A 24,376-nucleotide genomic window follows, 5' to 3' on the forward strand; every position below is an offset into this window, starting at 1 on the left:
TGTTTTGTTGGTCCGAAAAAGAAGTCGGAGACGACACAGAACTTGTTTGGTGAGAAATTGGTTAAAACCAGAGAGAAGAATAACCTAGGTCATTATCATCAGCTGATGGAAGAGCTCAAATGTACAAATTTACGTTTGGTCGGCTCAAAGCGTGAAACATAAATGAGAACTGGCAGGAACGCCGTCGGTTTTATAATCGCAGTGCAGAACGTGGCTGCAACTACGTCCTTAACGTACTTAGAACGTAGTAGGACAGAGTGAGAACTGCATTTGAACGAGTTACCACTGCACCACGAATTAAGAAGAACTGCAAACGAACGTGATCGAACTGGCTGAGGACGTGCTCGGTCTGACTGGAAACGGTATACCAACGGTGACAATTGGAAAATTGACCTGATTTGAACTGGATCAAGACGGACTGGCAACGGGATAGGACGGGATAGGAACGAGCTGCACGTAGCGTGAACTGCGTATGAACGTCATTCAATTATTTTGTAGATTTTTTTCTGACCAAAACTACACGTTCAAGCAAGTTCACATCTCGTTCTGCATTTTCGTCAGAACGTGGTCGAACTGTCTAAGAACGTGCTTGGTATCATGAAAAGTTAACGACGTTTTGGTTCAAAATAGAGCGTGTATCAGGTCGGAAAACAAAAGGACGAAAAGTCACCGAAATGCACTATAGAGCTTTGTAAATTCACATGTGGAATGTGCACTCCGTAACCGAATTAGAATTAAACTCGCAAATAACGATTAAGCTGGGTTGATAAATGTATTTTCTCTAGATATGTTTGCATGTTTGCTTACTTAATTTGTATTACTGATAAACCGAGATTGTCGTTCCTAAACATTCTACACGTCCAATCATATAGCTCTAATGTCAGTATAGAACTATGAAACAAAACAAAATCAAAAACATTTATTTCTTATTTATACACAGATTTTTATTCTAGATAAATACAACCCCAGTCCCATATAAGCACAGATAGCTACGCCAGTCCTGGATCGTCCCTGATCCCTCCGGATCAAGATCCGGGACGATCCGTGGACTTGTTGGATTGTTTAGCTTCGATCGTCTTCCAAAGACCATCGCCCCTTTGATACCACAGAGTCCACACGGATCAACCCGTACCAACACGACAGCAACACACAATGAAAACGGATTCCACACGGACTGTCCCGGCAGAGGTACGTTCTATAAGGAAACAACACGGCAGAGGCACGGATAACCCCGAATAAACACGGACCAACACGGTACCTAAACGGACCATCCCGGACCTTAACGACAAAGGCACGGACATACACGGCAGCGATACGGACCAAATACGATCTGACCGAAGGGAACTATCTTGTATAAAATCAGGTTGATTTTCGGTGATTCCATCATGCTGCAATCCGCTCTTGAAAGTCTAACATTGGATGCTCTTTTCGCACATTGAACAGTGCAATGTTTTCTTTCGATATGACACTCGACATAAAATTGTTCGTAATTATAACCCAACATCATGAAAATGACAAGTCGATAGAGTATTTTGTACAATTACAATGTTCACATCATGTCGTCCTGACATGACACAGATCCGGCTTCTGAGCTGAAGTGGACTCGAAGATTTTCACATTGGTTCTTTGCTTTCACTGTGATTGATTTCATAGAAAGCGTCGACACCCCATCTTTAAGCGGGTTGACGTTTCGCTATTGTCCTGGTATGATGTTGGTATTGTTGTCATCCTGGTCAGCCACACTTACATTCTTATTTCCATCGCACAGTCTCAGAAGATAAGGTACGCAGATGCAAGACAGTACCATAGACGTCACCTCATTTGTAGACTGCAGAAGTGTGTGTAGACATCGAAAGCGACGACCACGAATCCCAAGCACGATTTCCATAATCCGTCGACCCATTGGACAGTCGGTAGTTGAAGATTCTCTCGGAATGTGACATGTATTTCAAAGCTAAATGTTTTACGACCCACTTTTTCCAGGCGAATGCGAACGACGACTCATGAATGCGGTTCTACATGGCTGCGGATGCCGCATTGGTCTGGAAGAAGTGGCTCGTGAAACATTTTCAAACAAAAACATGTCACATTACCAGAAAGTCTTTAACTATCGACTTTCCAAAGGGGCAAGGGATTGTGGAAAACTTGGTTTGGATTCCTTGTCATCGCTTTCGACGTCGACACATAATTTCGCAGTCTCCATATGCGATGACGTAAATTGTGCTGCCTTGCATCTGCGTACCGAATCTTCTGAAACTGCGTTATGGAACTGAGAATGAGTGTGTAGCTGACCAGGGAACAATTATCACAACACCAAACCAAAACAATGGCGAAGCGACAGCCCACTCATGTTTAGGGTGTCGAAGCTCACTTCGAACTCAATCACAATGGAATCACAATCATCAACGTTAATATCGTCCGGCCTACATCAGCTCTGAAGCCGGATCTATGTCCTGGCAGACGACATTATATCAACATTGTCATTGAAAGATATATTCTATGGACATGTCATTTTCATGAAGTTTAGTTATAAGTATTAACAATGTCATGTGGACTTACACTTGATGAAATTTAAGACGCAAATGTCATAGAATATAATATGTTCAAGATTATGTGCTATGTGATAATAATAGACTGAAAATAAAATGCAGTAAAGTGTAATATTGAGGTTAGAATTTTGTGATTTGATTGCAGAAATGGAATCACCGAAAACCAACCTGATTGTTTACAAGTTATACAAAGTTATGTCACCGGTTGATATTCTTTGTTTTACTGTCGTCGCTAAAAAATGCACCACTCCACGGATCGTCCCGGATCTTGATCAGAGGTGATCAGGGATTATACGGGACTGCCGTAGCAATCCGTACTTAAATGAGACTATGGTTTAAGTTTTCTCTAAATGTCAACGTCGGGAAGGTCTAGGTTGGAGTTGTTTCTGCGACCTTGCATCCCAAGCATCTCTGAAATACATTTAAGGACACATTTCACATACCATAATTGCAAATATGCCCACGTCCAGCCGTGAAAATCCTGTTGATGTAACTACAATTTATGTTCGTTCTATTATAACGTTAAGTCATTAGTTTAAAGTCCAATTGACTTACAGTGAGTCTGATGTATATCAAACAATACAAATGAAAAAGCATGACTTTCAACATATGAAAAACATGGTGTAGATTTTTAGTCATTTAAAAACTGATTACACATTGATTGTAAATGACAATTCATTTCTTATATCCTTAACTTACCTAGGAAGTCGTTCACAGACCTTGGTGCTTTGAGAGCCATGCCGGTGGACCGTGCAATAACAGCGGATTGGTTGACGTTGTCAATGACAGCCATCTCGTACAGACTGGACTTCACTGCGCTATCGACGATCGCTGAAAATGGGTGCGAAAAAAAAAAGAGTCAATATTTTAAGTCGCTGCGGTTAAAGGGGTAGAGTGGATATGATGTCCATCTCCTTACTGCGCGGTCGTGGATGCGATCCTTCATCATGTGTCTCTAGATCATTTCGAGTCGTGTTCTGGGAACACGGGGCTTATAACAGTGCTCACAGGCTTATCAAGGACACGACGTACTGGCGACGTACTGGATGTCTCAATTGTTCAAATACTAGGAGTGTGTCTGAACAAGGGTCAGAACTTAGGGGTGATCAAGCAAATATACACAATAACATTCATTAATGCGTACTATTTAGTAAAGTTCCGAAAAAAAATACAAAGAGGTTGAATAAATATTAAAAATGTGTAGAAATGTGCGTAATTTCCACGTCAAGTTTATTTAACGTGGCAGGAAAGATGAGTAGAACGACTAAAATGATGCCCAAGTTTAGGATTTGAAGTAAAATGTCTCCTTCATTAAAGCAAAAATAAAACGCCTGTTTGTCTACCATCAATTATGGCAAATAGTCATACCGCTTAAAACGCTGGATGATACGGAAATGTTGTCGGTATCCTTGACAGCGTGTTCGACGGTGGTGTCGGTATCAATGATCACGTATTCGTTGGTGGTGTCGGTATCCTTGACACCGAGTTCGACGGTGGTGTCGGTATCAATGACAACGTGTTCGTTGGTGGTGTCGGTATCAATCACAATGTGTACGTTGGTCGTGTTGGTATCAATGATGACGTCTTCGTTGGTGGTGTCGGTATCAATGACAACGTGTTCGTTGGTGGTGTTGGTATCAATGACAACGTGTTCAACGGTTCTGTCGGTATCAATGACAACGTGTTGGTTGGTGGTGTCGGTATTACTGACCACGCGTTCGTTGGTGGTGTCGGTATCAATGACCACGCGTTCGTTAGTGGTGTCGGCATCAATGACAACTCGTATAACGGTGGTGTCGTTATCAATGACAACGTGTTCGTTGGTGTTGTCGGTATCAATAACCACGCGTTTGTTGGTGGTGTCGGTATCAATGACCACGCGTTCGTTGGTGATGCCGGTTTCAATGACCACACGTTCAACGGTGGTGTCGGTATCAATGACAACGCGTTCGTTGGTGGTGTCGGTATCAATGACAACATGTTCGTTGGTTATGTCGGTATCCTTGATAACGTGTCCGCCGGTGTTGTCGACATTGCTATCGTATCTCGTCATCAAGTTTTCTGTGGACTCCTTAATAAGGTAGAGGGCGTCGGTTTCTTTGTGCAGAAACGCCACAGAGTTCCGGATGACTTGATTCAACTTGTGATCTATTGACATGTAATTAATGGGTTTTTATATCGTTTAATCACAAAATAAATAATTACACAAAATAAGTAACTAGGATGTGATCATCAACACATCATCAGCATCAAATCATCAGCTCATCAGCAGCAGCAGCAGCAGCAGCAGCATCAGCAGCAGCAGCAGCAGCAGCATCAGCAGCATGCAGCAGGCAGCAGCAGCACCACCACCACCAGCAGCAGCAGCAGCAGCAGCAGCAGTCAGCAGCAGCAGCATCAGCAGCAGCAGCATCACAGCAGCATGCACAGCATCAGCACCACACACCAGCACATCAGCACATCATCATCAGCAGCATCATCATCAGCATCAGCATCATCATCATCATCAGCATCATCAGCATCAGCATCATCATCATCAGCATCATCATCATTCATCATCAGCATCATCATCACATGCATCATCACATCATCATCATCATCATCATCATCATCATCATCATCATCATCATCATCATCATCATCATCATCATCATCATCATCATCATCATCATCATCATCATCATCATCATCACCACCACCACCACCATCATCATCATCATAATCATCACCATCATAAGATTTATTCAACTTTTTGAATGTACTTTTATTTTTATTTTATCAATACTTCTTGGAAATATAAATACCTAGTTCTTCTTGTTCTTCTTCCTTGGAAAGCGTTGTGACGGGGTCGCTGACTATGGCTTTATTGTTTATTTCGCTGGAGTCTGAAGAAAAAAACAGTGTTTTAGGTGCACCCCATAATACCAAACCTTTTGTGAACGCAAAATAATAGCAGAAAGTTACCGTCAATATTATTAATACAAGACCTATTTAGAATTATTAAAAGCGATACCATACCACGGCGGTTTGGAGAAGAGTACCGCTTGTTTTCGAGGCCTGATTTCATTACAACTGGAGTGGGTTGCTTCTCGCAACTGGATTCTTCAGTATATAAGGAGGGTTGATAATCGTAAGTTAATTTCTTAGCGACCTTCTTATGAGGAACAGTACTGTCCGCTGTAGGCTTGGTCGTCTTTTTCGTGATTTCCATATCTCTGTTTCCCGTCTCGTTGAGGAGTTTGTCGGCACCCAGCGTTCCCAGATGCTTGTTGTCGCGAAAAAGCTTCTTCCGGAAGTCATTTTTGAATTTCGCCATCTGTTGAAATTAAGTAAATTACAAGCTGGATATAAATGAGAAAGTCTTAACATCGTGACACCTAACAATGAACGAAAGTCGCGATTGTGCATTGGCAACAACGAGCGCTACTTTCCCCAAACCACATGTGAAACATAGAGCCACGTTACACAAACACTTACACAAACACTTAGAAAAAGATGCAGAAACTGATTCGAATCAACTTCTTGCGCACCAAAATACATATTTATTTTTACAAAAGATAGTTCTAAAATCGGTCGAATAATGCAGCTTTGCGAGTATTCAATGTATCGTTTCGATGCACGCGACAGTTTGTGATGAATTTGAAGTAAAGCGAGTTAGTGCATTAGCATGGTTTTGTTTTTTGCAAAATATACAATAGACATACAGTCCATGAGTAGACATGATCAAAACATAGTAACATATATAAAGGCATGACATGTGATAGTAATTAATTTCATATACATGAACTACATGTAAAGGTCTAGGACAAAAATATTGTTTTTATTACATGTAGCATTCAGAATATAGTTAACAATTAATGTTATAACGATAACATCAAAAATAACAAAGACGAATGTACAAAATAGCGAGAAGTCAAGTTTGAGTAATGAATTATATACAATTAATCATAATAATACATGTTTAATTGACTAAATGCTTTACGTACATACATATCTAAGTTTCTGTTGGTACTTGTATTATCCGATTGCATTAATTCAATACATTTTATCATGTTTGGTCATTTCGAGTAATATTTATTTATACACAAATTCCTTATATCATCACATAAGGAACATTCTAATAAGAAATGATATTCATCCTAAAGTAAATTGCAATGTTGACATTTTCTATCTTGAAAAGGTATAGGTTCAGGTTTATGCCATCTGCTTGATTCGATTTCAAATCTATGGTATGAAACCCTTAATCTGCAGATTAGATATATCGTTACATCTATTGTAAATCAAGTACATGTATTATTAAGAGCACGAGTTTTTTTAACATAAACACATATAAATCAATTTATAAAAAAAACCTCAAAAACCTTCACTGAAAATAAAGTCATGTATACTTCGTAAAAGCTAAGACTTTTCTAGCATACATAGGATTATGTTTGATGGCTAAGGATTTCAGTTTTGACCGTATCGTATTGACCTGGGTCAGTATTGGCATCACAGCGTCCTTTTATAGACAAGAACAAGAATTGAGTGGTTTTAATGATCTTTACTATACCTCCAGATTAGAGAATCAACCGGCATTGAAAAGGACTTTCATGATATAATTCGAACCTTCCTTGCTGCTTACACAATATACAGACAATTGCAATGTCGCTATTAAATACAGTTCTTATCTCGACATAATTAAAGGGGCCGTCCAACAGATTTTGGCATGTATTATAGCATGCCATTAAATGCTTTATATTGATAAATTTAAACATTTGACCTTAAAATCTCTAGTACAAAAACAAGAATACAATTTTAAAAAAGTAAAAAAAAAGTAACCCTCAACAGCCCTCGAACCACTGACCCCTGGAGTCCTGGAGTGAACAGTCTACCGCCTAGACCACTCGACCATCCATGCTCATGCTTAGAGCGGATGTATTTTTTACCTATATAAGCAATCCTCGTAATTTCCCAAAATATAACTTCAACAACAGAACTTTCCAAATTATTCAATCGTTTCGCGTCGCACGACGCTTTATAATTTTCAGGTTTTCAAATCGTCAAAAGATGCGTACATATATATAAAGAGCATGGTAAATGGTCAGTATTACTATTTCCTCCAAAAATATCATGACAAAAACTAAAACTTGCGAATCTGAAACAACTTTTTTTGTCAATTTACCAATCTGTTGTACGGTCCCTTTAATAAATTGTTCACATGTCATCCGTCCCCTCCCAACTTAATTGATTAAGTCACAAAACTAAATCAAATAACCTTTTTCGATCTGTGTATGTAGGAAAACTTACAACAAATCGGTGATAGCATCAATGGTATAAATATTCAGTTATTCAATGTTCAGTCGCGTTGCAAAGTTCCATTGTTATCAATGATTGTTACGCTTTATAACAAATAAAGACATGCACACGTCTTTACAAAACTAAATACAAACTACAAGGTATTAAGTCTATGGCAAAACCTCAAAATTCTCGATATAACCTTGAAATATGAACACATCATGGCATCGTTTCATGAAGCATAAATAGGTAAGGTAAAAAAATGAATCCAGGCGTTTAAAATGTGCGTAAATTTGTTAAAGACGTTACCCTGGCATTCATTGATTTCTTGAACTGTACGATCCACCGACAGCTGCCGGGCGGTAAACATCCTGACTTCCCCATGTTTTTGTAGTTGAAGTCTATGTTGATCAATGCACTAGCAACGACGTGAAATGACGTCACAGTGTTAATGACGTTTCATAGAATTGCGTCACTTGTGCGTGTGTATTCTATTGGATAATATAAGCGACATTCCTTTAGAATAAAGTCATACGAATTACATATTTTGGTTAGTTATTGATCATATGTAGTTAAAAAAATGTTTTAAAATAAAATATATTATGCGTATATCTACGGCATTTTAAAGGACAATTTCATAAACCACACCACATTATTCCATCGTATGATAAGCGATATTACGCATCACGCAGAAAAATAAGTTGTTTATTTCTATAATCATCTACAAAAGTAAAGGATAGCGATGTCGGTCAAATTATTTTATTTTTCGTAAACTTTTTAATATACAAACGGTATTTCCCCCTTGAATCCGATGTCGCACAATCACCGGGCGACAACCGTGCGCTGATTGTCCGGTCTTTTTTTCAATCTTTATTCGATTCCTTCCCTGGTCCGACGTCGGGTAAAACTTAAGTTGAGACTTAAAACTAATCCGGACGCCGCCCGATGCTACAAAATGACCCGGTGTCCGTGCGATCATTGGCCGGGCGCCAGTCCGATTGGCGGAAAAATACGTCGTCCGTTGATCGTTTACATTTAGCTATTAATTTCATACTGTTTTCATTGCATGTACTCGTTGCACTATCTTTATCTAAACAACTCGTATCTACGTTGGTAAAATCGTATCGTATTCAAATTATTCATTTTAATTGCTTATTACTATTTTATCATCAGTACGACATAGACAATCCATATATAATTAAAATGGAAAGCAATTTGACAAAATAAGTATGCTCAATTACCTCATTTACAAACAAAAATAATTATTTATTCCGAAAAATAATGGTGTCTTCTTGTCATTTCAAATGTTCATATTTCTGATACTGTTTTATACTATTATCAATACGATGACCATTCCAAATATACATATTTCTGTATATTGGGTACGAGATTACTTCGGATATGTACGCTGCAGCCAACTGTATAAATATGGATAGCTTTAGCCAATCCAAAAGATAACCTTTGGTCAACTTCATTCGTTTTTGGATATGTTATCCAATGTGGTTATCCTATTGTATAAAATTGCAAGTCGCATTGGATATCTTTATTCGAATTGGTTAAAGTTAGCCAAACAAAAATAACCCACAATGCACATTTTATCTGGTTCCGGTAAAGACGGTTTCGCGGAAAGTGTCATTTCAAACGACACAATGGCTGAAACGCTATCGATACGAAAGAAAAGTCTGTCAACTATTCGCACGAAGAAACTGCTATTAGTCGTGAAGGGGTTTTGAAATACGAGAAAGTGTTATCCAAGAAATTTTCAAGCGGAATAACACCTGTCACAAAGAAAATACAGGATGAGGCGTGGGCCGAAATAACAGAAAAAGTAAATTCCGTCGGTCGTGAATGTCGCACGATTGACGATGTAAAAGGTATGCGAATGCCAACATTGATATTTCTCGGTCATTTGTTAATAATACGTGATATGTAAATATATATATATATATATATATATATATATATATATATATATATATATATATATATATATATATATATATATTCATACTTAGATCTAACTGAAATAGTTAAGTGTTAGTATTATACAAACCGAAGTCGAAGATCAACGTCCATGCGCATACAATCATAGCGCCGTATGAAACACAATCCGTATACAATTTTTTGAGACTATTATATAGAGTGTATGTATAATAACAAAAATATACAGAGTTTATTGTTATTCCTTCATTTTCAGAAATGAACAATTCGCATTTTTTCGTAAATAACTGGCAATTTTCAAATTGCGCGTGTGACTGATTGTAATGTGTTGCAAGGATAAATAAGAAAATGTGTTGCCGAGATAGAATAAGAAAGAATAGAATTATGTTATAAGTTATTTTACTTTGTGTTATTTATTTAGAAAAATATCGGAAAATGGTGTAGAAGGCCAGAGAGTCGCGTACGATGGAGCGAAAAAACGCCCGGCAGACGGGTGGCGGACATCCGATAAAAGCCCCCGACACGGTAACGATGTCGATCATCGAAACAATGAAGGACACGCCGTCCTTCAGTGGGATTCCGGGTGCCTCTACATCCGAAACCACCATCGGTATGTCACCACCCGTGTTCTAAATTATTTATTATTATATATAAAAAAACTATATCGATTATGAAAACTCCACTGCAATTGTAATTTATTTATTAATACAACACAAAATGGGTTATACCTAAATCATAAACCACTGAACACACTTACAATGTCGAGTGCGTAATTTTTCGGTGCCAGCCTATATACATGTATCTAACTATTCTTGCCTTTAATCAATATTATCTTCACATAAATCCATTTAATCCATACATACACAGAGTGGGAATACAAGGCTTCAAAACGCCATTGTCATAAGAGCTTCTGCGTTTCATGTATCGTTGAACTGCGTTAATTATTGCGTTAAAAAATAGGTAATTTGGATTGAAGTTAAGTACTTTGCAAAAATCATAATTTCATTTAAAGGTTAACAGTTCGGCGTTTTGAATCAAGTCACCAACAAATAAACGTGTTTTTCAAACCATGATAAAAAAACGTTCGTTACCAATTTTTATGGCATGGTTATAGAATAATTGATTTGGGATCAACAACTATTATTTAGAACCGGTTATTAACCGGTCATGTATTAATATTTCAGATTCTGTATATCGGATTTTAAAGGCTTTTAGAACAATTTAAGAAGACGTTTACTTTAGCTATGTTCATAAAAAATGAATATTTGCAAAATGTGAGGGGTGGAGTAGAAACGGGGTTCAGAATCTGTCTGATTAATTGGAAGATCGATTAATCCAGAATATTTATGTTTATCTTCTTCACGAAAATCCAGTCTTGGCGGAAAGTGTCTTCCTTTATAAGCCAGTGCGGACTGAACATGTCAATCTGGGACGACACTTTACGCAAACGCATTTAGCCCAGTTTTCACAGAGCCCGGCTTATTTGATAAATTGTCCGATATGTTCAGGTATTGTCATTCTTCCATCCAGCAGTCATGCTGGGTTGATCGGGTGAGAAGGCATCACATCGTCGCAATAGGCTGTCCTTGAACAAAACATTACAGGACGTTGTTATCGCCTCCACAATTATATGTTCGGAAGTTTGTAAGTTATCTTATTCTAAGAGTTAAGTGTATAATAGTCTACGGTATTTTGAAAATCGTATATTTTCTTTTGTGTATGAGCCGCGCATATAAGGTCGCACAGGCTAATTAGGGATGAAACTTTCGGCTTTTATGGAATTTTTCATATAAAGGAAGTCTCTTCTTAACTAAAATCCAGTCGAGGCGAAAATTGTCCTCCAAGATATGCCTTCACATGTTAATATGAGACGGCTCTTCAATAGACCGAATAAAATATATCAACTTCAATTTCAAGCGCATGATAATGAACGAGGAGTCAATTGAATAGCTATCCATATAAGTATACATTTTTAAAGGACTTGTTTATAGACTGCAAATATTTTTTGCAATAATATATATCGGTCAATTTTTTTATATTAATAAGTAAGACGTTTGTTCGGCGTAAGCTGTGATAAGCGCGCTTTTCACCCTGACTTGACCTTTGCAAGTGTCCAATAATATTAAAAAAAAAATTCCCGCGGCTAGGTACGAATGAATACACTTCATTTATTCCATTGGCTGATTTGAGTATAACACCAGAACATTGGAAACATATCCGCGTCTTTGTAACACTGTTTTACTGCATGAAACATTTTTATCTCTAATGAAAAGGCTCAATAGATAGAACAGTTTTACAATCAATTTTCGACATAAATACAGTTTGTGCGTTCACCTTTTATTTTCAGAGAATTACCAGCGCAAAAGCGTTTATACTAAAGGCTATATTCTCATATTTAGTACTTACTTGCATTGCATTTCAACCCGCGAGGTTTCGGGTCAATTCGCGGCCAGTGTGTGAAAGTCAGAGTTTATATATAGTTCATCACCGGAGTTCGCAGAAGGGGTTGCGATCTTTTCATTGAAGGAAAAAATTGGAATCTATGCTATTTTTGTCTGATGGAGTAAATAGTTCGTTTAGTCGCTTTGTCGATATATCAATATTTTAGGCACAGCTGTTGGCTTGGTCATGTACAGTTGGCGTAAACAAGCCGTCGATTCAGCAGCAGAATTGTTACCTAACTTTAATGCATTGCATTCCAATCCGCAAAGTATCAAGGTCAGTTTGCGGTCAGTTGCAGAAATCTTTATATAAACGCCGTCTCGTAAACTTTGTGCACTTGAAGTCTGTTTTGATCAGAAAGATACTAAATAAAGATATTCGGCGATATTATTGTGGTATGTCAATCATCGATTTTTAATGTTTTCAACATTTGCATGATAAGGACCAATTTTGATAAAATTAATTAGAAATATTTATCCATTTAGACCAGTTTATTAAGCATGAGCACAATAATTCACTATACTATAATTATGCAATTAAATAAGATTCGAGTATTGCCGGCTGACCTATATGCACTCGTTTATTTTCATGTTTCTTGTGTTTTTCTATTCTGTATATATAGATATCTGAGTAATAATATCACATAAAGCAAAATAAGCCACGAAATCTGGCGCAACACCCCGTAATTGATTTGCTTGTGATGTAGCTAAGAACTGCGCAGAAAAAAGACATCCGCTACTTTTTATCTCATAGAGATAACTTTTGATCGTTCATAAACATCGACCACAATCAACGCCGTATATCTTTTTTAAAGATATTTCTTGTTTTTATATTATCGAATAGTTCAACATTGATGTAATGTTAAGTAATGTTCACTTAGATACACCAAAACACTATTACATATTGATATGTTACAATACCAGGCGCAACTTATCAGCGCAAATCTTTACGATGGATCAGTAATACTGCGTTATTCAGGACTTCCGTCATCATTTCGAGTAACAAAAACGGTTTAAAAAAACGCCAATAGTCGTTGTACGAATGCCATTGATTGTGTCCTGAAATGAATCCATCATCTATCTCTCGTCTGGTTCTCGCTATATGTTGTCTTCGCGTATACGCGGCGTTCGCACCAGGTCGAAAGTGTTTTTCCTACGTGTTAACATGTCGATCTTCGGCGACCTCACTGCGTCCAGTCTACTGTGGCATTGGTATTAAAACTGCGAGTATACTTCGATTATTAATGCGACAGTAAATTGATAAAATGAGAATGCACTATTTTTTGGCGTCTATGAAACAATTATATTGACAGTCTAACGATGACCCTGGGCATCCTTGGTTATCCGAACAAAGCGTGAATTGCCGTAAGAACGCAATAAGAACACCAGCCCTGTGCGACGGGGGGTATAACGATTATAACAAACATGCTTAAATTCGCCCCAGATCTAACTAGTGTTGCAACTTGTTGAATGTGTGTCTTGTAGACGATCCAAATTGTATAATTTACATAACATATTGACAGGTTGCATAAATATGTTTGCCATTGGTTATATAGAACCAAAGATTTCGATATGATATTAATTATAATTATCATTCAATGCATTACTATAATTAAAAGTTGATTTTGGTTCAGCTTGTACTGTCGGTGAATGTCAAGCTACGACTCCAATTTATATTTCAAATAATTTTGGTTATCATAATAGAAGCTAAATGTTGTTTTTAACAAACACAGAAACACTCTAACACCTGGTTGTGCAGTGATAAAGGCCATAACTGTAGTAAGGCAGGGGTTGATATATTCCAAACACCACTAGAGGAGTAAGTTTTTTTATGACGCCCGAAAGTAAAACGGGTATATTATATGTCCATCAAACAAAATAACATAAAATTAAAACATGTCACAACCTTACAATCACAAAAACAATATTCCAAACTACACAGATACATTCGTTCCAAAAATGATTAAATTCATTTTAAATGCGGAATTAGTTTAAACAGACAAGGTTGGTAGGATACAATGTTAGTAGTCATACATAGATTAGTACAATTTATGCTTGTCTTGCAACAGCCTCAATGCAAAGGAAAGCGTAGTCAGCAATTTTCAATCTCATATACTGGTTTGTATGTGTTGATCAATTCAAATCTTCTTGATTTCATAACTCTAATTCTGCCTGGATAAAACATGTATGACATCATGGTAATTAACAAGACAGGAGACATACACAGTGGTATCTGCGATATAGACATATAAAGTAAAATTAACATATCCTTCATAACAAAAATACTATTTTAAGAAATTTAAATATATTGTCTTCTACATTTGATAGACAGCGACTTATCAAAGTGTTACATATACGCTATTAACGGAATTCACACAACATGTAAATGGCAATGTAATCTATTCAGGATGGAGGAGCAGAGCAGTGCAGAAAAAACAACATAACACTAATTGCTATTTTAGTAGGATGCCGCCAAAATAAATTATGTTACAGTGATAACTATTAAGAAAACAGTGTATGCGTATTGTCCGTATTGTAAAATTTATCATAATTTTCCCATCAAAGAGTATACCTGCCCTGTGATCGATGGAAAGGCTAATGTTTTTTCTTGGAATATGCACAAGTTGTTGTTTTCATTTGGTGTATCACGTCGTTTTACTTTGTATAGGATGACCAGTTTTGGCAATATTTAGACATGGATCATTGATTAGGAAAAATAAGTTCACTCTGATATCCTTTAATGCCAAGTAAGGGTTCCTTACAGGCATAGCAAGCATATTTGTATTGAATGTTAGTGTATATTTACCTCAAAACAGTCTTTTATGAAAATAGATTGTTTGAAATTACGCCTAGAATGTTGACACTTGAACTTCAAGTCACCCGGAGGTTTAATAGATGGGTGTCTCATAATTGCAACTCGACAAAGACTCAAAGAGCAAACATACATTCTCTGAACATTTTAAAGATTTACCAAGGGATACAATACTTAACAGTTTAACAAAACACCTCGATGCATCTTAATTTTAGAAACGACATAAAAAGGTAGCAGATCAAGATTACTTTCAAAATAAAGGTTGCTATCTTAGTGTAAAATTACATCGCGCATCATGTTGTACATCGGGACCAGCCGAACTCGTTATAAAGGTTTTTTAGTAAGACTTATTTTGTGAAAGTAAATACTGTGCGCTGGGCCCCGTTTGACGTTAAATCAAACAATCACGTTCCTTTTTTGTACGAAAATGGAATGTTAAATAAACCTATATGAAAAATTGTCTTATAAGATTTTTTATATATGAATTGTGTTGTATGAAAAGTCCCTTACCGGTCATTCGCATTAAAAGGCAATCAACGTTTAAAACTCTAGGCGATGGGTTTTATTTGTGTAATAATTTTACATTTAAATAAGTCAATAAAACAGAAATAGAATGGCATAGTTTGAGACGCAATGAGAGGGTGAAAAATACAAGATGATATTTATTGTATTAGGTATTGTGAATGCCTATGAGTGACATGGCAAAGACTGGGGCATCGTGTATTGATTGAAGTAAAAACACAACATTTTTTATAGTATAACTAAGTGAGTACAGAAAACAAAAACTAGAACATAACAAAACTAAGTTTGGGATCAAAACTGCTAAACAAGTGTTCAACAAATACAGCTTATACACGATCTTGTATTTCAAATGTTAATAAATACACATGTAATGATTTTGATTAAAGTTAATTCAAATTTGTATTTAATAAAATATAAGGTTTTCAACGTGATCAAATACTTTTCTTCAACATTATCAAATATAATGTTTTGATGGTTTATTTTTTAATACTTTGGAAGATACATCGTTTCTTAACAAATATTTTACTATTCATGCTGTTTACTTCAATGTTATCTACTATTCTTTATAACATATTCTGGGTAGTACTTTACGTGATCAAATATACAGAATATGAGAGGGTTCTGAACATTGTTCATACAACTGTTATTACACCTACTCATACTCAAGAACATACTCTGGGTAGTACTGGACGTGATCAAATATGCAGAATATGCGAGGGTTCTGAACATTGTCCACACAACTGTTATAACGCCTACGATAGCCACCTGACACAGACTCTGTAATTTCTGGTGGACGTCTAAGACCCTTCTCTCCCTTTGTCCACCTTCCTACAAGAACCCGGCATTGTAACATGTACCTGTGACCACTTTTGGTATCGGGCGTTGCATAGCAATCCGACATCTTGGCAGCAGTTGCAAAATATGTGCCATGACCCAATATTGCACCAACATTTGATCCTGCAAGGCGCATATCGAGGTTTTCAGCGCATATACTTTCAATGATATCTGGTTTTGTTCCATGAAAAAGAATTTTCTCTTCTGCACCGTTCATGCCGTTTATTTTTTCCATTTCCTTCTTTTTCCTGCAAGACATATACAATCAAATCGTCAGCAACATGTGTCTTATAGCGGCACAAGCCGGTTATTGCATCATTCTCTCCATAAATTAAAAAAAAATACACATTGATAAAAATCTTACACGCAATAATGCTCCCATAAAAATGTACTCTGGATTCTATATATGAACAATATTTTTCGGTTGTCGAGTGTTTGAATGAAATTACTCAACACTCTTTTGAACTCGTCTCCAGTGTTTGGAAGGCAAACTTGTCTGAAAATTTCATCTGGTTTCATCGGTTCCCAATTTGAAGGCATTGTAGACCAGGAGGGTCGCTGTGGTTCACGTGTCTGTTGGTCGCCACGTTTACCTGTTTTAATATAAAGAAAATCCTAAGCGTTGGGCTTCGAAATAGCATGCTTTCTCATTTATAACACCCATGCATATTTAGTAATGTGCACTTGAAATGTGTATTCATTTTGAATCTTTATCTCAGCAATATTTTGCTCTGGAAGAAAAACTATAATTATCCGAATGTTTATAGAATTTATTGATTGCCCACACCTAACATTTTGGACACATTTCAAATTTAGTAGCACATATCTTTAAATATTGCATAAAATGTGCGAAAAAGAAATGATAATGTAATTAGACTTAAACACATTCAACAGGTCCTGGAGAACGTTGGAATATTACAACGTTCACAATATCAAATATGCATTGATTATCGGAGCAAGCATTAATTGTTGTCGTATATATGTCTGCGTCTGTGTTTGAGTTGCTATTATTATTCAAATATTTCACGTATGATAACATTTTTTTAAACTAGAAAACAACTCCTGGTAGGAGTTTCCAGATCATTAATACGCCCAGCTCAGTTTGGCTGCTTGATTGCTTCAATCACACTGACATTTGACTTAGATAGCATAATCATACTCTGTACATTACAACTTTAAAATAAGATCGGCATTTATCATATATCCAATGTATATAATTTAGGTACACACTAAATAAATGTGCCAACTAATAAGTAGGTTTCTAAATATCACTACGTCTGTCGGCATCTAGTATATCGGATAAATATTGTTTTTTCCGACAATAAGCATTAAAGCCACATATGGAGTGCATATACATCAACATCTCTCTGTCCAAGTATTTCATTGTATTTAGTCTGAACTGTTCTCGACGGTGTTTGTCCGGTATAGTCAACCTTCTTCTCAACAGAATGCCGAAACGTCGTCACTAACGTCGTCGGTGTTATATGTCAGCGAACGCGTTGTTCATCGTTTATTGATGCTGATCTTTTGTTTCTTAAACGCAGGGCGGACTTTAATTTTGGTTATATCTTTCATTCCATTATGGATATTTGTGTGTTGAATATGGATATACTACTGTTAATGTACATAATTGCTGTTAGATTCTTCAAACTACTCCAGGCGCAATAAATGGGCTTTAAAGTAGATAAAGAAATATAGTCGAACTGAGGTACATTAAATGACCTTAAATAGTAAAAGATAATGAAGATTAATACTATGAAACAAATTAATTGATTCAAATAGAAATACGTTTATTTCTGAGTTTATTAGATACGATTTTAAAGCATGTTTGCCCTTGATTTCTACTTGACGTCCAGTGTCAGTATGCAATTATTTAATTAAATATACACGTGTGACGTTGAACTTTAATTTAGTGATCGGCAATTCAATAAGGGTCTCTCTTCCTTCATAACTAAGCAGAATGTCATTGTATATGATCCTAGTTTAAAGCACTCTTTAGAAAATCTGCGGAAATGGTTTCGTTTTTACAAATATTGACCGTTCACGTCTGGATGAAATTCGATCAGCCTCTTTCATTAACGCCAAGAAACCAAACTTCCATTTTGCATGAGAGAAGGTCATTGTTTTTGCAAGATATCGTTTGCAACTTGACTTGAAGATCTCAATGTCGATAAGCATATTAACTTCATACCAATCAACCTTTATATCAAATTGCTTGAACGTAGGTCAAATAGTTCTATAGATATCAAGAGGGAACGAAACGATTTAAATGTAATTGTAACAAGAAATGTGTTTGTCAGAAACACTATGTCCCCTTCTGCGCCGCTTTGATTTAGTTTTTTGACCTTTGACCTTGAAGGATGACCTTGACCTTTTACCACTCAAAATGTGAAGCTCAATGAGATACACATGCATGCCAAATATGAAGTTGCTGTCTTCAATATAGCAAAAGTTATTGCAAAATGTTCAAGTTGGCGCAAATAGACCAACAGACAGGGCAAAAACTATATGTCCCCCACTATAGTGGTGGGGGACATAAAAAACGTTGTGAAATTGACATGTGACCTGTCAAATTAGAATTAAAAGGCCTCCTCCTTTCATTCGTAGTAACCATAAATGTTATTTGCATTATCACATGTCAAAACGCCTTTCTTCTTTAATGACTTTAACTACATTCATCTAAATCGGTTACCTTTAAGGGAAAGGAAGACTTCTTTCGATATAGTTATAAAGGCAGGTTCCAATGTCATTGCGGAACCCCCTATGACCTTGACCTTTGACCTGTTGACTTTATAGCGGGAGGGATTCTCGTTTTATCAGAAGTAACCACCATATCATATCGCATGACCATAGATTGAAGCGTTATATTGTTATTGTGCGGTAACAAATGGACTGCGGACTAAGCATCCTAACGACCGACCGTATGACCGACTGATTATAGCAGACCAATATACGCCCGCTTCTTCTAAGGGAGACTGCGGATAAAATTATAAATAAAAAAAAAATGTTAATATACATAACAATTGCATACATACAATATATTTAAAAATCAATAAAAAATAACATCACCAGGTATGGATAACGAATAATATATAAATATATAAAGACCAAGATGTGTTTGTGAATCACAATGTCCACATATTTTTGATCTTTGACCTTGAAGGATGACCATGACCTTAACCTTTCACCATTCAAAATGTGCAGCTCCATAAGATACACATGCATGTCAAATATTAAGTTGCTATGTTCAATATTGCAAAAGTGTTCATTAAATTAGCGATTTTGACCCATATATTTGATCTTTGACCTTGAAGTATGAGCTCGACCTATCACCACTCAAAATGTGCAGCTTCAAGAGATAAACTTGCATGGCAAATATAAAGTTGCTATCTTCAATATTGCAAAAGTTATGACAAAAGTTAAAGTTTGACGCAAACAAACAAAGCAACAAACCAACAGACAGGGCAAAAACAATATGTTTTTAACTATAGTGGTGGGGGACATAAAAATAAACATTACACCAATATGGGATTTGAACCGGAAACCCTAACTGAGCTATTTTCTATTTTAATAATGTGTTGTAATAATACCATGTTGCTTCTCTACCGTCAATTAAACATTATTATGTTTTAAAAATATATTTAGGCCGGGCACTTTGTATCGGTCGTATTATACTAATCCCTCTGATATATATTGCAGTACATTTGTAGTTCCAGGCCCGATCCCGTAATGTTTAAAAACAAAACATTACATAATTTAATGACGGAGATCAATCCGGTCACTGCGAATTGAACGCGGAAGAAATTGATAATTATAAAATGAATAGTGCATAAATACGCGATTACTAGATCTGCAAGTTGAGCAACAATATTCCGTTCGTACAAAATGTGGACATAAATATAACTGATTGCATTTGTTACGAACTAAATAGGTCACATTAATGTTAACGACATTTACTGTCACAAAGAATGATGCCCCTTTAAAATGCTTCAGGTTTGTGGCGTCCACTCACGATGATTGCCTTACATATCTTTGCGGACTGTATATATTTATTTAATACATTAAAATGGTTATACAATAAGATTTTAATAATACAGTGTAACGATGTATATTCCTACCTAAGCGTTCTTAAATAATAATGTTCTTCTAAACATATTTACAGTTAGAATGTAACAGTACGTTACCTAAATCCTTTGACCACGATGCCTGGAAATCACTAGCAAAGGCCGTCGGCGAATCCTGCTAAGAAATGATGAAATTAAAAACAAACATAGTAAATCGCGATTCTAAGCAATTAACGATAATCTCTGAATAAAAAAACAGAACAACACATTCAGCATTGTAATGGTTACACAGAATTGAAAACAAATTCAGTAAACATAAATGTGATAATTATAAGAGAAAGTTTGTTACCGCCATTATTTTTTATTAATTTAAAAAATAAACATTCAATTGAAGTAAAAATCGGAATAATATAAATTCAAAAAAATATAAAAAGAGACACAGCTTGTTTTTAAATAAGACAATGTTAAATAACACAACGCAATACTAATAATACAGAACGATTACAGAACAGGTCATCTCCCTTGGGCTTTCAATGAAGAGCTTCGGTTGTAAAGAAACTTTAAAGGCATATCGAATCTCATGTACAGCCCATAATTACAAAATACACACGCCACAATAAACATTAACCAATGACATTAACATTCAAATTAAACAGCGGTTAAAACATTTAATTAATAATTAATTTACTTCAATTGAATGTTTATTTTTTAAATTAATAAAAAATAATGGCGGTAACAAACTTTCTCTTACAATTATCACATTTATGTTTACTGAATTTGTTCTAAAAAGGAAAGTACATAAACTAATCATTGACATCACGTTTTTCACTAACAAAATATTTTGACATTGGTCGAAAGTAAAGTTTATGTGAGGTAAATGAAGCAATGCAACATCAGTATTCAATAAATCAGATTTATGTATTAAAGGTCTGATGAGTTAGGAAAATATATAATATGCATTTCACAGACTTTACCTGTTTTATCTATAATAAATAACAAACCTACCTTAAGAGATGAGACCTCAATCGGACGGTGTCCAAATATGACAGCTCCTTTCAGGACAGCACAACCGGCTTCAGATGAAACGATGACTTTCATTCCTGGGAATTTCGTCTTGATTGCTTCCTGGAGAATAGGCGACTCCGCGTAGCCTCCCACCATAATAATCGTGTCAACACCTAAGGTGGCAGACTGTCGCAATGCAGCGGCCAGCAAAATATGTATACTGTCTATTGATTGTTTAAAGAATGAATGAACAATGCTGGCGTCCAAAAGAAGTTTTTGCCCAGCTGCTAGATCAGCCTACAAACATTAGAATATCTCATACATTCTGAATGAAACACACGTGTCAAATGCAAACAAAGTGAATCTTCAGCTGCAACAGAAGGATAGAAAAAATATTACATATTGAGCCCAAATGATATCAAACATGAACACGCATTGTCAACCTATATAAGATTGAACATTTACTATAATCAATATTACTATATTCAATTAGAAACCAAACTAAATACAATGCATTTGTCAATTTTAACATATCATGTGTTCGGGTTGTGAAATCACAAAATATTGACGTTATTGACGTCACAAGCCTCAATTATTGAATAATACTCTCTCCCCGTGAACAATACATTTGCGATGACAATGTTTACACAGTCTTCACATTAAAAATGTGAAAATATATTCGTCTTGCCGTTCTCTGAAAGCCGGTAATATCGACTGTTCAAATTATATTCGATAAGGCTTAAAAAGCTAAATATAGTATAAATCGTGTATCACATTAAAATAACACACCAAATGACTTCAGATAAAAATAACATATAAAATGACCATGCAATCTATTTGAGATGGGTAGTTTATTGTATTTGCACAATATCATAATAAACTATGTGATACAAATGTAGATCTTGACTAATTGGAATAAAACTTAAACAAACATACGTGTCTCGTGTATCTAGAACCCTGGATGAGTTCTCGAAAGGATATCCCGTTGATAGCGTCGACAAGTTCTATTAATGGCTTCGGCATAAATAAAGCTTTCTTTCCACTGAATGATGTATCTACATTTCGTTTAATTAACTCGAAACGACGCATCAAATCCGCGAAATCTTCCATGTTCTCCTTCTTAAAACGCTCAAATGCTTCCCTTCCTAAACAGAAAAAGAGCAAAATACAGGAATACGAAAATCTCTAAAACAGTACCAAGATAACAAAGATTGTTTTTTCTTTGCGAAATTAATGTAAAGCAAAGAAATAATTATCAACATAAACCCGCAAGTTAAGAGGATAGAATTATTAAGGAGTACAATTTTATTTTATTTTCTATTTAATGAGTCGTTTTTGTTAACAACATAACTTTTTAGGAATTGAACAAAACTGAAACAAGTTCCCAGCTAATTTTGATTATTTGACAAAATTGAAGACCTTGCATCGTAATTTATTATAGTAAAAATTACGGATGGAAATCTTGCAGTTCAGAACGATAAATTTAAGTGTGCAAAATGCAGTTACAAAGCTACATAGTAACATAGCGTATGTAAACATATATATGATACATAGATACAGAAGCAGACATATCTATATATATTAAAACTATACCCAGCTTGATATGTATTAAGTTAGCAGATAAACCAAATTTAGCAGAATTAGATGATGTACAGTTCTCGAAATATGTCCCTTGAAATCGAATGAAATGTTAAACCAATTTAAGCGATGTACCGTATTTAGCTCATTACAAAGCAGTTATTGATTCAGGTAAAGCTCTATTTCGTCAATACGTAACTTGCAAAACAATTAATCCAATTAAGCGTTGTAATGGCTTTTTGAATTGTCAATATTTCAGTGGCCTAGAGTCCGAACCAAAAATATCCCCGGACTTTACGCTAATACGGGTTCGTAAATTATAAAAGCAGTGCACACGCGGGTAAGGTCACATATTGGCTTTCGTCACTTTCAACAAGTCATTCGATTAAGTGTAAGGTATGTATTTATTAACGTGCAGTGCACATGTTTAAGTGTGTAAAAGTTCCGTACAAGATGTGTCCCGTATTTTGGACTAACGCAGGTTTGTAGAGTACACAAACAGCTTCATCGCTGATATAGTCAAAGTTCGTCAAAATATCGCGTCACGTCCACGTTACCATTCATACCATTTAGCGTTTGTATTACTTTAATTACGTTGAATGCAGATTTTCAATGGTACAAAACGTGACTTTTTGAGAACTATTACCCAGAATGTGCGTATAGAGTACACAAAAAGCTGTTATATAGAAATACGATGTCTGAATGCATAACATTATTCCGATTTGCAGTTGTGTTAACTTGTTTTATTAACTTATGATGTACAGTGGTCATGTTTTAGTGACAAAACCAATAAAATTATTTCCTTACTTTGAACTACTGCGGGCTTGTATAGAACACACACAGAAACATCGCTGATTTAGTCTAAATCCGTCGTGAACACTGTACTTAAACACACCGCTTTATCCGATCATAGGTAACGAAATTATACCAGCGTTGAAGCAAAAAGTGTTCTCTACATGCACGAGTCTCTAAGTCTTGAAAACTCTAGTTTAGACTTTTGACAAATACCATGTTGACATTCGACGTTAACAATATAATTAACTATTACTTTTAAAGAATGTAAAATATTGGAAGAATGGTAACATGCGTGGTAAAATAACTAAATGTGTTAAACGTATTAACTATCCTATTTACACGGAAACGTTTTCAGAATTGCATATCGTCAGCATAACCAATTTTATATTTCTTATTGATAATAAATGGCAGATGAAGAAAAAACTTAATATTAGCCTTTGATCGATATTTGTATTGTAGTTTATACACAACGTTTTAAGAATCCATCTGGCATATAAGCTTAAGATCATCACTTAATGATAGGTGTGAAAGTCGTTTGATCTTTAAATAATTCAATTATTT

At 35.8% G+C, this 24,376-nt stretch overlaps 2 protein-coding genes across 6 annotated transcripts in view; both read right to left on the reverse strand.

Annotated features, from left to right (window-relative positions):
* Positions 1-906: 906 nt before the first annotated feature.
* LOC127844855 (uncharacterized) lies at positions 907-8,257 on the reverse strand. 2 transcript variants are annotated; one of them, XM_052375382.1, is made up of 6 exons: positions 8,133-8,257; positions 5,568-5,865; positions 5,354-5,434; positions 3,918-4,610; positions 3,269-3,380; positions 907-2,960 (listed from the first exon to the last, which is right to left on the reverse strand). In XM_052375382.1, the coding sequence occupies exons 1-6, from the start codon at positions 8,205-8,207 to the stop codon at positions 2,903-2,905; spliced, it is 1,317 nt and encodes a 438-aa protein (XP_052231342.1). In that variant the 5' UTR covers positions 8,208-8,257; the 3' UTR covers positions 907-2,902. The 2 variants fall into 2 exon arrangements, with proteins under 2 accessions (XP_052231342.1, XP_052231341.1); XM_052375381.1 differs by having other exon boundaries at positions 3,249-3,380.
* Positions 8,258-14,017: 5,760 nt separating this feature from the next.
* The window catches only part of LOC127844967 (heat shock 70 kDa protein 12A-like), a 28,762-nt gene continuing 18,403 nt past the window's right edge, over positions 14,018-24,376 (reverse strand). For 3 of the 4 annotated variants that reach the window (XM_052375562.1, XM_052375563.1, XM_052375560.1), the window contains 5 exons: positions 22,379-22,587; positions 21,443-21,739; positions 20,558-20,615; positions 16,738-16,966; positions 14,018-16,621 (listed from right to left, as the gene is read on the reverse strand). In XM_052375562.1, coding sequence (XP_052231522.1) covers positions 16,192-16,621; positions 16,738-16,966; positions 20,558-20,615; positions 21,443-21,739; positions 22,379-22,587 — 1,223 coding nt within the window. In that variant the 3' untranslated portion in view covers positions 14,018-16,191. The remainder of the gene's footprint in view (positions 16,622-16,737; positions 16,967-20,557; positions 20,616-21,442; positions 21,740-22,378; positions 22,588-24,376) is intronic. The other variant, XM_052375561.1, reaches the window with a different exon arrangement.

The sequence above is a fragment of the Dreissena polymorpha genome, chromosome 9 (assembly GCF_020536995.1).
Source record: "Dreissena polymorpha isolate Duluth1 chromosome 9, UMN_Dpol_1.0, whole genome shotgun sequence".
NCBI classification, from domain to species: domain Eukaryota; kingdom Metazoa; phylum Mollusca; class Bivalvia; order Myida; family Dreissenidae; genus Dreissena; species Dreissena polymorpha.